The following is a 14,435-nucleotide window of genomic DNA, read 5'->3' as shown; positions in this document are numbered from 1 at the left end:
AAAATTTAGAAGAATACTTCAATTATTGATATCACAGACTTTGAGGATAGTCAGGTAGACCCTTGAGAAGTCACTGCTTTTTATCTTTTAGCCTTAAAGAAGGAGAAGACCAAAAAGAGATAAAGATTGAGCCAGCTCAGGCTGTAGATGAAGTGGAACCTCTCCCAGAAGACTATTATACAAGACCAGTAAATTTAACAGAGGGTAATTTTATACACTGTCCTACTTCTTTCTTTCTAATTGTTCTAATTCTGCTTTTTGTTACTATATGCCTTGTCACCTGAGATTTTTAATGGCATAGTTGTTAGTAGTAAAATGATCATATAGAAAATAAAATAGATACAGTTGTTTGAAGAACTTTAAATACCTATCAAACTTCTGTTGTAGCTTTTTTAAAAAACATTGTTGACAAAGGCAGCATTGCTTCAAGTAATTACCAACTACAATTAAGTCAGATTTTGAGCAAGTCCCAGTAAATTAAGTGTGGCTTCTTCCTTTTGTGCTAGTGACTACTCTTCAGCAGCGCCTCTTACAGCCAGACTTCCAACCAATCTGTGCTTCACAGCTCTATCCTCGCCACAAGCATCTTCTGATAAAACGGTCCCTACGCTGCCGGGTAAGTGTTCCATCCTGTAGAGTTACCATTTGTGTAAGAGAAAACCAAAAATAAAGGAAACATGATTGGTATTTGATGAATGTCAGGACTTCTGGAAAGTAGTGAAAATAGAAAACACAAAAAATGTATGAGGTGTCTGGCACTATTTAAAATACTCCTGATATATTAACTCAACCCTCACAAATCTATGAAGTAGGAATATTTTTTATTATTGTAAAATTATATGTAACAAAACATTTGCCATTTCAGCATATTTTATGTGTACAATTCAGTGACATTAATTACATTTACCATGTTGTGCAACCATCACCACTATCCATTTCCAAATTTTGTCATTACCCTTAACAGAAACTCTCTACCCCTTAAGGAGTAACTTCCCTTCCCCCGCCTCATTCCTACACTTAATACCACTAATAAGCTTTGGTTTCTATATATTTGCCTGTTCTAAATGTTACACGTAAGTGGGATCATATGATATTTGTCCTTTTGTGTCTGACTTATTTCACTTAGCATGTTTTCAGGGTTCATTCATGTTGCAGCATGTATCAGAACTTACGAAGTAGATATTATTGTTATCCCGACTTTACAGATATGGAAACCAAGGCATGTGAAGATTAAGTTACTCACCCAAGCACATAGTGCTAACCAGTGAAAGAATAGTGAAAGACTACAACTTTTAGGCTAGTAGAGAGGAGATGAAAAAGAATAATAAAAAATAATTAAAGAAAAATCAGCAAATCCAGGCTCTGGGAGTCCACAGAACAAACAAAACAGCAGATGGGAAAGAAACTTTTAGATCAGCACTGTGCGATGATGGAAATGTTCTGTATCTGCACTGTCCAGCGTAGTAGCCGCTTGCCCTGCGTGGCTGCTGAGCACCTGAAGTGTGATTAGTGCAACTAAAGCACTGAATCTCTTCTTTAAGTAGCGACGTGTGGCTGACGGCTGCTGTGTCAGACAGTAAAGCTCTAGATTAAAAGAGACTTAAGAGGCGTATCAGCCAAACAATGTGAAGGAAATGAGGAAAAATTTACAAAACCTTTGGGGAAATTTAAAAACTGGTTGGATTTTTTTATTCTACTGAAAAATTATGGGTTTATTTGTGTTAATAATAGTATTGGTATTTTTTTAAATGCCTGTCATTTAGAGAAATATATTAGACTATTGATAGATGAATGACACGATCTCTGGGATTTATTTCAAAATAATCAGAGTAGGCAAGAGTATAGATGATACAGGATTGGCCATGAGTTGCTAATTTTTGAAGCTAGGTACTTGGGGGGTTATAATAAAAAAAAAAAACTAGTCTGTAATTTAGTGTATGTTAAAATTTTTCCATAATGAGAAATTTTTTTTAAAAGAAAGGAAGATAACGGGGTAAAGAAAAACAGAAAGTATATAGTAAGATGACAGATTTGAAGCCACATGTGTCAGTATTTGTGTTAACTTAAATGAACTAAACTTCTATTAAAGGAGAAAAAAAATTCGTAGATTAAATTAAAAAATGCAACAGCCTGTCTACATGCTGATTATAAGAAACACAAGCATGAGCATTCAGAAAGATTGAAAGTAAAAATAGATGGAAAAAGATGTATTGAGCAGATACTAATTTTAAAAAGAGATACTTCATAAAGGAAAAGATTCCATTCACAAAGAGGAAGTAACATTTCTAAATTTGTATGTTCCAGATAATGTAGACTCAAAATATATAAAGCAAAATTTAAGAACACTACATACAGAAACAGACAAATCGTTGTCAAAAATTTTAACATACTTTCCTCAGTATCTGAGGGAACAAACAAATGGAAATCAATAGAACATTTAAACTAGCAGCCTTGACATAATGGGCATATACTCTGGGGAGGGGAACAAGGGGACAGGTAACAGGATGTCTTTATAACGTATACCTTTTTCATATGTTAAATTTTTCATACACAAATTGTTTTTGTGACACTAATTGCAATAGCCAAGATGTGTCAGTACTGTCCCTTTCCCCTAAAAAATTTTTTAACTAGGTATATGTAGTACACATTCTAGAAAGTAGTGGTTACTGTGCTTTTAAACTTTTTTAAACGTAGGATCTGGAGTCTCATTATTTGAATTCAAATCCCAGCTCCAATTCTTATTGGCTCTGTGAAGTTGCACAGCTTACTTACCGTTCCTGTGCCCCATTCACATCATATGTAGAAGTTATAGTACCTACTAGCCCTACCTCATAAGGGCAATGTGATGTTTTAAGTCTACTTAAGACACTGAGTACATTGTTTGGCACACATAGTAAGTAAGTATGTGTTAACCGTTATTTCAGTTTTTTTTAAAGCACCGTAAAAGTGTAATGATATTGGATAGTGTGGTCACTTACATCCAAAATCCAAAAACAACGTCTTTGTAAATTTTGGTTATCAGTGACATACACTGTTTTAAAACGTGTCGTCTTCTAGCAGAATAAAACAAAACACTAGTAAGTGTTACTCTTCTGAATTTAGCAGCTCTATGAATTGGTAAAGTGCGTTCTTTTTTTCCCTCTAATGTATATATATATATTTTTTTTTTTTTAGAAATGTGAACATAATTTGAGCAAGCCAGAATTTAATCCAACATCTATCAAATTCAAAATCCAACTGGTTGCTGTGTGAGTATTTTGGGCTTGGTTTTTAAAATTGTTGTTTATTTTTTGTTTTTGTTTGGTTTTTCATTGTGAATGGTGTTTACTCTTGGCTCAAAAAAAGAAAAGAAGAACTACATCAGAATCTTCTTGTGTTCTGTTTCTGTTTAGCTTTTGAATTTAGTTGCATACTATGAAGTTTAAGACTTAGAATCAGAGGTGTTTGTATCAGGGACACAGTGATCATAGTAGTGTGGTCTGTTGATTATTGGGTGGAGAGTCACCCTTCATTCATAGCAAGTATAAAGTACCTAAGTTCCGGGATGATCTTTTAAAAGTACAGTAAAAATAAAGTATAGCAGATTGAATAGTATCCCTGTATAGTGGTTTTATTTACTGGTGTTCTCATATACTTCATCGAGTGGGATAAAAGTGATTAAGTTAGTGTCAACTCACTAGGACTTGTCAGTAGAAGAGCATTTTGTATATAAAAATCACAAACAAAAAATGTTTTTAATCAGGGAAACATTTGTCTTTACCTTGGGGTGAGAGAGCCCTTCCTAAGCAAGGCAGGAAACACAGAAGTCACTAAGGAAAAGAGACAGATTCAACCTTAACAAAACGAAACGTAAGTTGTAAAAGACAAAATAAACGGCAAAGTCATGAGACAGGCAGTGGAGCAGTAAAAAATATTTGTCCCTCCTGACAGATAAAAGTTTTAATATCCCTGGTATACAGAGTTCTACGAATTGGAAAGATAAAAAAGGAGGGAGGAGGTGGGGCAAAGGATTTGAACAATGAGCTTATACAGAAGAGGAAATCCAAATGGCTGACAACTATATGGAAAGATGCTGAGATTTGATAGCAAAAGTTAAAAAAATAAATAGCATCTAGCACTAGTGCAGATGTGGGGAAGCCCATGTTTGCAAACATTGTTGGTAGGATTGTGAATTGCTGGAGCCTGATCTGGAGAGTGATGGGGAACATCAAGACAAATTACATAGTCCTGAACCAGCAATACTATCTCAGGAATCTATTCTGTAGAACCTAAAGCACCAGTATATAAGGGTATATTTATAAAGATGTGTCATGTAACATTTTAGTGGCAGCGAGTTGGAAATAATTTCTCTGTCAAGCTGATTAAACATCAGCAGGGAAATGATTAAATTGAGTTGCACTCATGCTACAGAATATTATGCAGCAATTAAAAACAAGTCACTGGCAGACGAGAAGGTGGAGAAGGTCAGGCCTAGTGAGTTAGGAGGAGCTAGAAAGGCCCGGTATGAGGTCTGTCACTTATTGCACCTGTCTAAACTTTAGTTCCCTCATCTCTGAAATGCGAGTAACCCCTGTGCTTCCTCCCTCTCAGGGTTGTTGAGAAGAATCAAATGAAATATTATGTGTACAAATGGTTTGTGCTGTAAATCACTATAAAACATGTTGCATTTTCCTAACCACTGTGGTTTAGTACATGACTGGTTAGGAATGAAAAGAGTGACAAAAATGGCCATATGAAGTCTGGTACAAGCTCCTTTTTTCATTTAAGAATTGTAGTCATTACAGAAGCTCTGAATGGCAGACAGTGTTTAATATCAGTTTCTTAAACTTGCTTTGAGAAAAAGTGCTCTTTTCATTACAACCTCAAAAATAAAAAGACAGACAACCCAGTCAGAAAAATGAGCAACAGAATTGAATAGTCATTTCACTAAAGAAGATATACAAATGGCAAACAAGCACATGAAAAGATGCTCTTTAGCCATTACCCACCAAATCCAAACTCGTTGCCCGTCGAGTTGAGTCTGACTCATAGCCATTAGCCATTAGGGAAATGCAAGTCAAAACCACAATGAGATACCACTTCACCTTCACTAGGATGGCTGTTACCAGAGGAGCAGAAAATAACAAGTGTTTGCCAGGATATGGAGAAATTGAAACCCTCATCCATTGCCAGTGAGAATGTAAAATGGTACAGCTGTGGAAAAATTTGGCAGTCCCTCAAAAAGTTAAACACAGAATTACCATCTGACCCAGCAATTCCACTCCCAAGTATATACGCAAAAGAACTGAAAGCAGGAACTCAAACAGATACTTGTACACCAGTGTTCATTGCAGCATTATTCGCAGTAGCCAAAAGGCAGAAACAACTTAAGTGTCTATCAGGAGATAAGTGGATAAGCAAAATGTGGTGATGACATACAATGGAATATTACTTAGCCATAAAGAGAAATTAAGTCTCATACATGGTACAACATGGATAAACTTTGAAAAGATTATACTAAGTAAAAGAAGTCAGACACAAAAGGATAAATACTGTATGTTCCCACTTATATGAAATATCTAGAATAGGCAAATGCATAGAGAGGAAAGTTTATTGGTGGTTACCGAGGCGTGTGGGAGGGGGAAATGGAGAGTTACTGCATAAGGGATACTGAATTTTGGTGAAGGGTGATGAAAAAAGTTTTTTGAAATGGATAGTGAATATCATTGATGTCACTGAATAGTACATATAAAAACGGTTGAGATGCCAGACTTTTTGTTACATTTATTTACACACACACAAAAAAAGGTTTTTTTTAAGTGTTCTTTTCATCATGGCAGAATTGCCCGGGAATCTTAATAGAGATGTTCTGGCCACGTTTGAGATCTGCTGAATCCAAACCCTTAGTAGTAGGCTCTTGAATTTATATGAAGTTACCAAGTAATACTGATGGCCCCCATGAAAAATATCTGGTCTGAAGTTAAAATACCTTATTGCCTTGATTCTAAGGTGCATTTTTTATTTTCACTTTGTTTCCACAATATAAGATTTTGTCTTCCGTAATAAACCAATAAACCAAACCCATTGCCATTGAGTCAATTCCTATGTGTTTTTGTTTCAGGCACTGTTCTAAGCACTTTTCGCATGTGTTACCCAGTTTATTCTTTACAACTCTCTCAAGAGATAGATATTATTGTCTTCATTTTATGATTAAGAAAACCAAGGCACAGCGATGTTAGTATCTTGCCCCAAATCACATAGTATATAAAGGCTAAGCTGGGATTTGAACTTGGGCAGTTTTGAGTCTAGAACAAACACATCTAAGTGCAATATTCTGTTGTCTATTTGAGAGGCGGCATAGCATAGTGGTTAAAAGTAAGGACCCTGGAGCCACATTGCCTGGGTTTGAGTGTTGATTCTGCCACTTACCAGCATGTTATTTTTCCTCCGTATGTCTAGTTTCTTCATTTGTAAAATTGGCATAATTATACCTGTCTCAAGAGATTACTTGAGTTAATATTTGTAAAGTACTTAGAACAGTATCTGGCACATAGTGAGTGCTGTATAAGTGTTTGGTAAGTATGTGGTAGTGTTAAAATCCATAAAATGTATTATTAAATCAGCCTTGGAGTCTAGAATCAGCTACCTCTTCAGAATTACACAAACTAATAAAATAAGATCTTAACAAATATATTTAATAAATGTATAAGGGAGACATCTGCCATGACATACACACATACAAGATCTAAACTAAAAGTAAATGTAAGATTTTACAAAGAACTTATTACAAATTTGGTTTCATATCATGTATTAAGTGCTTCTTATCACAGTGATGGTGCAATTATTTAAAATTCTTTTTCTGTAATATGTTCTAATTAACGTGAAATATTTTATTTGCTGCACTAGCTAAAAAATAATAAGGGATTCTGGCAAGCATTAATGCATATTTTTATCATACATAGCAATTATATCCCAGAAGTGAGAATCATGTCAATTCCCAACCTTCGCTACATGAAGGTTAGTACCTTACTTACTAACGGAAAAAGAAAGGATTGATCAAAGATGCATGAATGTGTGTATGTTGGTGGTTGTGTGTTTGGCACAAGAATGTGTGAACAAGGGATAGAAAAGAATAAAGTTGGGAATTATAAAGGGATTGAAACTTTAAATTTCTTTAGTCTGGGATTCCTGACAGCAGCATCTTTGGAATGTATGTATAAGGATCAGTGTGCATAATGTAGAGGTAGAATCATAGGTGGGGAAAGGAAAGGAGAAGATACTGGCCCCCACAGGCGTGGTTAGCTCCTCTTCTCCTGCTGGGGTGGAGGAGGGATTTTTTACCTTCGTGTGTGTCTGTGTCTGTGTCTGTGTCTGTGTCTGTGTGTGTATGTGTGTTATACCAGCAATCAGCTAGATTTCTTCTTTGCTGGTGCCCTTTTCTTCCTTGGGGTCTCATTTATACTCCTTTCTACCACATGTACCCCAATTAAATTGTAGAATATTCTGCAACAGCCTCTTCAGCTCTTTTCTTTCATGATGTTCATGAAGACATCTCTATCATGAAGACACCTCTATCTGTAGTCTCTGTTCATTTTAAAGATTCTATTGCTTATCTCAAGGGAGTACCAAAAAAGGACAGATTATCATAGTTTAAGAAACATTAAAAGGTTTTTATAATCTTGCACCTTTTTTTTTTTTTTAATGTTAGTAGCGCACGGCTCCCTTTTTCTCTTTATGAGGGCTCCCTTCTTTTCATGCTTTAAGTGGCAGCCTGGGTGGGGCAAGAGTTGTAAATTATTAAAAAGTCATGTAGCATACAATCCTGAGAATTTCTGGACCTAGTGGCTGGCCCTTTCTATAGCATCAGTCCTATTTCCTCGGTGAAATAGCAGCTCCACAGAATATATAGTATAAGTAAAAATGGTAGGTTTTATTGATCAGGGGTAATCAAGGAGTGATGATTTTGTGGAATATTTGATGTAGCAACTAAGAAAGTAAATCTATGTGGCAGTATTACAGCATGTCTGAGAGTTGTTTTTCCTCTGGCCCAGGAGAGCCAGGTACTCCTGACTCTAACAAATCCAGTGGAGAACCTCACCCATGTGACTCTGTTGGAGTGTGAGAAGGGTGACCCTGATAATATCAATAGCACTGCTAAGGTAAGAAATATTTTGCTTCATTCTGACTGGCCCTGACTTTAGCCTCATTTGACCTGTCTTAAAGGACTGCACACTGTCTTTCATCCCCACATCCAAGTAGTCATCAAATTCTTTTGATTCCACCTCCTAAGTTTTTTACTTTATCCCCAAACAGACTCCCACGTCTTACCTGTACTGTGACAGTGACTCCCTAACTGATCTCGTAGTTTTTAGCCCATTCCCTATGTCCATTCCAGTCCATCTTCCATGTTGCTGCCAGGGTGATCTTTCTGAAATTATTGGCTTCCCCCTGACTTTGGGTTGAAGTCCAAACTCCTTGGCCTAGCATGAAAGCTCCCTAATGACCTTACCTCTGTCTGTTCTTCCAGCATGATCTTCTCCCAAGTCCCCACATTTACAGTCTCCAAATAGTACAGATTGATGGTTGTGATCCAAGCAGATCAGGGGGCTGTGAACTCTGGTACCTGGAGCATTGCATATGCTATTCCTTTTCCCTCGAATGTGTCCCTCCTGTCCCCACCCCGCTAACACGCACCCACTCATCTCTTTGAATTTAGCACATACTTATTCTTCAAGGCTTATATAAAATACCATCTCTTTTTAGAAGCTGGTATGCCTCTTCTAGATTCCCTCAGCTTATATGAAATATAGACATAGCACTAACTAAATATCAAGGAGCCCTGGTAGCTCAGTGGTTAAGTGCTCAGCTGCTAACCAGAAGGTTGGCATTTCAAATCCATCAGCCACTCCGTGGAAGAAAGATGTGGCAGTCCGCTTCTATAAAGATTTACAGCCTTGGAAACCCTTTGGGGCAGTCTCCTCTGTCCTGTAGGGTCACTATGAGTTGGAATTGACTTGACAGCAACAGGGTTTAACAAAATACCATAATGGGTGAATATGACTCTTACTAAATGTTTGTTGAATGGATGAAATGTGGCCTTTCTACATTTTGTCATTTGGTGATTCATCTGGTACTTAAAATTTTAGATCAAGAACTTTTCTCTACATACCATCTATTGCTGATTCTTAATTCAGCATAGTACTCGTAACATTCATACTTACAACTGCAGTCAGCCTGATATTCAAAACCCGTTGCCGTTGAGTCGATTCCGGGTAGAACTGCCCCATAGGGTTTCCAAGGAGCAACTGGTGGATTCGAACTGCCGACCTTTTGGTTAGCAACCATAGCTCTTAACCACTACGCCACCAGGGTTTCCATTTGGTAGAAAGGACCCCTGTATCAATACTTATTATCATAGAATTTCTTCACCCCCATTTTCTCTTTTCTTCTGCTAGTTTTTAATGATTTCACTTACTAGCATCACTTCCAAAGAGAGGAGATGATGTTTATATCTATCCTTGCTCTTGTTTTAAAGAACACTAATAAGCACCTCCACTAAGGACAGAGAAAGAAAGAAATGCCTGCTGCTTACAGCCAGCTTGTAGATTTTCTGTCCTTCTCTCTCTACACCTCCCCTTGCCACATTCATAGCCATAATTGCAAATTTCGTTGATATTGTTATCTGTCAACCTCTAACATAGCAAAGTTGAGGCCTAGTTACAACATAAGTCTGAAGGATTCTTAACAGTTTTTGTAATCATAAACATACCCAGCCTTCTCATTTCTGAAAATATCCAGTGTTGGAACAATATTTTTTTTTTTTTTTTAAATGATGAAATGTTTCCGATACACCAAGAAGTATAGAGACTAATATACCAAACACCCATGTAACCCCGACCTTCCTAAGAAATAAAATACTAAAGACACAGTTCAGCCCCCATGTATCTTCTCCAGTTGAGTTTACCGTTGCAGCCCCAATGAAGTAACTACTCACTTGACTTTATCATTCCCTTGAATTTCTCTGTTTTTATGCTTTTACTTGAAATGTATGTATTCTGAAACAGTGTTGTAAAACACCATGTCATTAATATAATGCTTTATGTTTCCTGAAACTTGCTGTTTACATACACAGTAAAACCTACAAAAGCCAGAACTTGTATAAGGCAGAAAGGAAAATAGTCGTAAAAGGAAAACTCAAATATTTTCCACTAAAACGAGCGTAGAAAGGTGGTAGGACTGCACCCTGTCAAAGGCAGAAAAGTTGGGAGACCCAGAAAAACAAGGCAGTCCTATCAAGTTCAGGCTCTCCCAGGTTTCACTGTGTATGTCTAGATTGATTCAGTGCCTGACTGTATTGCACTGAATAAACATACTACCACGCACTGACCCTTCCTGAGCCAGGCCTTTTCGTGTTGATCTCCAGGTGGTGGTGCCTCCCAAAGAGCTTGTTTTAGCTGGCAAGGACGCAGCAGCAGAATATGATGAGTTGGCAGAACCCCAGGACTTTCAGGATGACCCTGAGTGAGTGATCTTTTTGTGACACCCCCTCCCTCACACACACACACCACCATTTATATATTCCAATTTTTTTACCTGGATTTAAAATAATTTTTTCTATTTATAAAAGCTAATACTGTAGAAAATTTGGGAAAATATAAAGCCATGAAGAGGAAATAAAATAAAAATTACCTATTATTAAACACCAGTAAACACCATTAACATTCTGGTGTTTGTCCTTCCAGATATGTCTTCCATCATTGAGATCATTCTGTAAATAGTTTTTTTGCCATTATTTTTCATTTAAATATTTTTACGTCTTTCCATGTTAATGAAAGTTTTTCAAGTGCATAATTTCTAATGGATGTGATATAGGGTGTAATATTCCATCCCTATCGAGTAACAGTTGGATTTGTTCCCACCTTCCCCCTTAGAGTAATTAATAGATTTTATTCTGTCATACCTAATAACTGAGAAGTAAAAAACCAAACCTTTCCCTGCATAGGGAATATATCAGTCAGAATTCTTTCTAAAGGCATAAATCACATCAATTATTTGAACAGAGAGAATTTAATACAAAGAACTGTTAAGTAGGTTAAACACGTTAAATGGGTAACTGAAAGAGTAAAATAGAACTCTAGAGTATCCCAGAGGTAGCAACTTTATGAAACAGCTACCACCCCTATGCTGAGGAAACAGAGGGAAATGGTTAGAATTATTAAAATTTAGCAGCTTGAAGGAGGAGCCATGTAGAGCTGAAACTCGGACCTCTGGGGATGCAGTGGAGGGAGTACTGCGTGGCTGGTGCTGACACCTCAACAAGCTGGCAGAGGAATGCAAGAGCTGGAAATCTGCAAATGGATACTGCCACTTTTGGGGTGAAGAAACATAGCTGAAGTGATGCGCACAGAAATTACAAACAGGAAGCTCGCAGAGAGGAGCAAGGCCTTTCTTCCTCCAGGCTCCTAGTCTCCTATTAGAGCCTCTGTTGACAGAGCCTGACAGGAGCCAGCCTACCAAGCAGAAATGTGTTTAGCAGAGTCCTGTGTCACAAAGCCAGGTATAGAAAGGTGGGTTTGGGGGTGGAAAACATTAGCTTAATAAATGGGCACAGGGACCATTTCAAGGTTTTTAGCAGAATGATTGAAAGTTCCCTCAGCAAGATACTGGAGAGAACCTGGAGAACCTGGGGAGAGTTGGAAAAAATAAAGTGAAGGTGAGATTAGTACAGTGATTACCAAATTTGGGTTAACTTGAGAAAACACCAGGGCGGGTTCTTTGTTTTGTTTTTCATTCTTTAGAATCCGATATCCCATCCCCAGAGATTGTCTTTAGCAGTCCTAGGTGGAGACTAGAAATCTAAAATTTTTTTAAAAGCTCTCCAGATATCAGTGGTTGCTTGGAAAATTAATAATGAGAGAGAACAACTTACTTTTTACTTTACACTGTTCTTAACCATTTGAATTTTTTTTTTTTTTGGCATATGAATTTGATACAAATCAAGGGTTTGGTTAATTAGTACAATACAAAATACATTCTCTGAAATCCATGCGTTTTGCTGTCCAGACTCATAGTGACTGTGGTTGTGTCCTTAAATTGTATTAATTAGATACACAAGTTTGTTAAGCCAAGGTAAACTTCTGGAACAATATTCTAAAATATCATATATTCCAGCCAAAGTACATGACAGATTAATAGAAAAATGAGTTAATTACATTTCACAATAATGTATTTTATAGAACTTTAAAATATCTGGAAGTTAATACTGTAATACTGTATAAATATGCAAATGTTTAATTCTAGTAACTTAGAGTACCTGAGTATCATTTGGGTAGTCAGTCAGATTCTTTTTATTTTGTTGCCCTTTTACTTACTGAAGCTAAGTTATTAAAGCACTTATGAGGGAAACCTGAAATGGAAACCTCAACTGGAGAGACTTTTTTCTATTCTTAAAATTCCTAATTTACAGAGGTTAGTTATGAAAACCACTGATTTATTGAAATTCCCTTAAAACTCTGAGTTCTTAAAACTTCCCACAGTTCTATAGCTAATAAAAATGTTACCACCACATGTGCACAAAGATAGATGTAAAGGGATAGTCACAGCTGCATTGTTTATAATAGAAGAAAATTGGCCACAACATCAATGTATACCAGTTATGCTAAATATGTGATAGAATACTGTGCAACCATTAAAAAGAAAGACCACAGTCTATATATACCAATCTGAAAAGGTGTTTGTGCTATATGTATTAAGTGGGGGAAAAAGTTATGAAATAATATGCCCCACTTGTGTTTTCTAAAACAGAAAAGTGTAAGTTCACAGAAAATGGTAGGCTAAGAACCAAAGCGTTGAGAGTTTTCTTCTGGAGGGTGGTGCGTTGAAGGGGAAAAGAAGGGAAAAGACTAACTTTTTTCCCTTTGAATTTTTTGTAGCTATATTTTAGTTTTGTAATACAAAAAAAAAAAATGAAAAGATCATCATTTTGCTGAAGAAACTTCATTGCTGGTAAATGGGGTAGTGGTCAGATCTTGTCTTCAGGGATTTCCTGTTAAGACATAAAATGACTCTTTTAGTGGTTTGACAGACTTGTGACCTAATGCTGTGCTGATTTCCTCTCACAGCATTATAGCCTTCAGAAAGGCCAACAAAGTGGGAATTTTCATCAAAGTTACCCCACAACGTGAGGAGGGCGAAGTGACCGTGTGCTTTAAGATGAAACATGATTTTAAAAACCTGGCAGCGCCCATCCGCCCCATCGAAGAAAGTGACCAGGGCACAGAAGTCATCTGGCTCACTCAGCATGTGGAACTCAGCTTGGGCCCTCTTCTTCCTTAAAGGTTTCCACTGGTAGGCAGATCCCCGAGGACAGTGTCTACACGAACCTGTGTTAAAATATCAAAGCCACTGCTCCGTTAGGCCTTGTTTATTAACGATGTACCCATGCACTACTGAATCCTATTTTTAGGAGAGTGGGGGCATAGGCAAGGTATTAGGAACACAGGGAAACTGCTGTTCTTCTTGCTGTCCCTTCTGTAACACCGGTAAACGTGTGTCTCCCTCACCAATCCCTGCATGTTGAATAACAGCAGCATAGATCCATCCCAGGAAAGGGGACAGCTGTTCCTTGGAGTGGTGTAAGATTTACCACCTAAGACGCTCTGACCATAACATCTCCCAGTTTGATCTCACAAAGTGTCTGAATCTCATATATGAAACTTAGTGATAACCGCTTAAAGTTATAACCCAAAGGTGGACCTGCTCCTAATGGTTCAGTGTTGGTCTCAATGTACCAGCTGCTTTTTGCATTGCATTAATTATCTTCAGTCTGAACATGTCCCCTCACTTTCCATCTTGGCTCCCATCTTGCCATAAACTGCCATTTGACCAGACCAAAAAAAAAAAAAATAGAATCGTCACATTGTCTTTAGCTTTGTGATGATTAGAACAACCTGTGAAATTCTTGAGGCACTCTCATTTGCTCTCTTAATGAAAACAGAACAGGACACTTTCATTTATTGATTGCTCTGAATTTTTTTCCTCAGTAGACTATGAAACTTTGTCTTTTAAGAAGAATTTGAGAAGCAGATAATTACCTGTTGTGTCAAGAGGGTGGCAAATTCTGTTCATTTAAATATTGCCGTAATATCCAGGGACTGATACTGCCACAGGGAGGCAGTCCTGGTATGTCTTACTCCCTACCCACTCTGCTCTGCTTCTTGAACTCCATAAATTGTTCAGAGTATTTGGGATCTGGAAAGAGTCCAAAAGAAACTTGAGTGAACAAGTTCACTCCAAGAATGCAGAAAACATTTTAAAGGTTAGATTTTTTTTTTAGGCATCATCTGAATTACTGTTCTTTCTGTTGATTTGAAAGAGAAATTTGACAGTTACATACAGTTTTTTGAATCCAAAACTAGATAGGAAGAAAGAGAACCTTTTCCCCTTCCTGAAGTTAT

The 14,435-nt window shown here is 37.1% G+C and overlaps 1 protein-coding gene across 1 annotated transcript in view; it reads left to right on the top strand.

The window, feature by feature from the left end:
* Positions 1-13,889, top strand: part of DCTN4 (dynactin subunit 4) — a 31,141-nt gene extending 17,252 nt beyond the window's left edge. The window contains exons 7-13 of the mRNA XM_003404605.4: positions 92-204; positions 507-616; positions 3,175-3,248; positions 6,942-6,996; positions 8,031-8,138; positions 10,403-10,500; positions 13,101-13,889. Coding sequence (XP_003404653.2) covers positions 92-204; positions 507-616; positions 3,175-3,248; positions 6,942-6,996; positions 8,031-8,138; positions 10,403-10,500; positions 13,101-13,314 — 772 coding nt within the window. The 3' untranslated portion in view covers positions 13,315-13,889. The remainder of the gene's footprint in view (positions 1-91; positions 205-506; positions 617-3,174; positions 3,249-6,941; positions 6,997-8,030; positions 8,139-10,402; positions 10,501-13,100) is intronic.
* Positions 13,890-14,435: the final 546 nt, after the last annotated feature.

Source organism: Loxodonta africana, chromosome 2 (assembly GCF_030014295.1).
Source record: "Loxodonta africana isolate mLoxAfr1 chromosome 2, mLoxAfr1.hap2, whole genome shotgun sequence".
Lineage (NCBI taxonomy): Eukaryota > Metazoa > Chordata > Mammalia > Proboscidea > Elephantidae > Loxodonta > Loxodonta africana.
Note: the sequence above shows the minus strand (reverse complement) of the source record. Positions and strands in the feature narration are given on the sequence as shown.